Genomic DNA, 2,091 nt, shown 5'->3' with positions numbered 1-2,091 from the left:
CACCCCAGCAGCACCCAGCAGAAGGAGATGAGGGAGTTCATCAACCTCTTCTCCAAGTTTTACCCCTGCGAGCACTGCGCTGAGGACCTGAGGGAGAGGCGAGTTGCTTCCTCGGGGATTATTTGGTGGCTGCTGCTGAGAGGACCAGTCCGAAATGCTGGGCTGCAGCAGCAATTTGCTTATCAGCAGCTCTTCCTGCAGCCGGCCTTGTGGTTACCTGAGTGGAATTCTTCCTTTATTGCATAAATCAGAGATACACGTGCTCAAAGAGCACAAACCTTTTCTCGTGCTGTTCGGTCGTGTGCTGCCTCCAAAGCCTCCCTGAGGCAATTTCGGGATTTTCTGGTTCAAATTGAACTTGTGCTCAGCTGTGGGATTAGCCTGGGACTTGAAATGATTTGGCTTTCAGGAAGCGAGTGTTCTTCTACCCCAGAAAATCCCCTTTACTGGCAGCCTCAGCAGTGGAGGCCAGGACCGAAATGGGCTGCTGATGGAAGTTTTCTACCCTGTTACTGTCAACTTGCTTCTGAAAAGTTTCAATCCCTCTTTTCTGGATGGTGACAACTCAGAAAACACTCTGAAACCTAATTCTGACTTAGCAGGCATCACATGGCAAAACAACCGCTCAAGTTATTTGCATTTATTATTTTGGTTTTTTTTAATTCAGTGTTTTTAGTGAAGTCAAGCACTTCTTGCTTTTTATCATAGATAAGCTGTCCAACTCCTGCCTCTTTTCCAGTTGACGAGACTGGGTGAATTCTAGCGGGGCTTTGGCCTCTGATAGTTACTGGTCTCCCCGTGCTCTTTCCCGGGTTCCCTTCGGGACTCCTCCTGCAGTAGCAGAAAAGGCGACCCTGGCTGTCTGCGTGCTCAGTGCCCGCTCTGGGTATGGCGCCTGGCGTCTGTAAAGAGGTAACGCTTGTTCCCTCTGCCCTGTTTGCAGATTACGGACCAATCAGCCCGACACGAGCACCAGAACGAACTTCTCCCAGTGGCTGTGTCTTCTTCATAACGAAGTGAACAGGAAGCTGGGGAAATCCGAGTTTGACTGCTCCCGCGTGGACGAGCGCTGGCGAGATGGCTGGAAGGATGGCAGTTGTGACTAACCTGCGGAGGCCGCTTTGGAAATCGAACAGAACAGCCTGGGACCGAGTCGCTGCAGGGAGACGTGTGGGACAGTAACTGATCGCGTGCTTTTGTGGGGGACTGATACGGGCTGATTTACTTGTGCAAGTGAAGGTAAACCAGGTCTAAAAGTAAATTTGAAAACCTTATCCCAGTATCATTTTGATAAACGGTCGCATACAGGTATTACCTGCCTTGCATGGGACACAGGAATTGCCACAAACCTCTGAAGTGACCAGCTCGTGGAGCTCCTCCCTTTTTCCATTACATCATTTTCCTGGGTCAGGGGCATTTGCTGCCCACTGGTGTTCCACGTTTATCGGCAGGCGTTGGCCTGGTGATTTCGGAAATGCATCTGAATTGTGCCATGAGTTGTCGTTCTCATTTCTGGCCTGATAGAGAAAACTGTGGCTTGTGCCAGGTCTGCATCCCTGGATGGCGCATTCCAGGGTCTCCAGTGCTTGCTGGTGATACCTGCACCCAGTTCCCCAGTTTTCCACCCATGAAAGGCTTGTGCTGGTACGTTTAATTTAAATACTAACATCACGGAGCCCAGACCTCTCGTTGTGGTTTTGTGTTTCAACTTACCATGCAAGAGGACGTTGTAGGAGTCATCTTTACGGAGTATTTATTGCGCAGGGGACCCTCGGGAGTCCCCAGCGTAGATGCCCTTTGTGGAAACCGGTCCCAGTCCACACTCTTTGTGTTTTTCTTGGGTCAGTGTATTGACACAAGCGTGAATTTCAGATTCAAGTGGAATCACGTAAGTGTTTTACACCACAATGCGTATAAACACTGTATATAAATGTAATATAAAAGCTTTATAAAAAGAGACAGCTTACAACAAAAGAAGTCAAAGTAATTTCAAAGTGGTGTCACGCCCTCGCTGCGTTCCTGGCTGGGAAAGGTTTGCAGGGGTTTGCACAAGCCCTGACAAGAGGCAGCTTTTTGCTTCTCTAACTTCCT

The 2,091-nt window shown here is 49.2% G+C and overlaps 1 protein-coding gene across 1 annotated transcript; it reads left to right on the top strand.

The window, feature by feature from the left end:
• Positions 1-9: 9 nt before the first annotated feature.
• On the top strand, positions 10-1,106 carry GFER (growth factor, augmenter of liver regeneration; the record flags this gene model as incomplete). The annotated part of the gene is made up of 2 exons (XM_010140770.1): positions 10-98; positions 944-1,106. Coding segments are annotated over 2 exons (252 nt in total), but the record flags the coding sequence as incomplete, so codon positions are not given.
• Between the last annotated feature and the right edge of the window lie 985 nt (positions 1,107-2,091).

The sequence above is a fragment of the Buceros rhinoceros genome, unplaced genomic scaffold (genome assembly GCF_000710305.1).
Source record: "Buceros rhinoceros silvestris isolate BGI_N320 unplaced genomic scaffold, ASM71030v1 scaffold25247, whole genome shotgun sequence".
NCBI classification, from domain to species: domain Eukaryota; kingdom Metazoa; phylum Chordata; class Aves; order Bucerotiformes; family Bucerotidae; genus Buceros; species Buceros rhinoceros.
The sequence above is the reverse complement of the archived record's forward strand: the minus strand, read 5'-3'. Positions and strand labels throughout refer to the sequence as shown.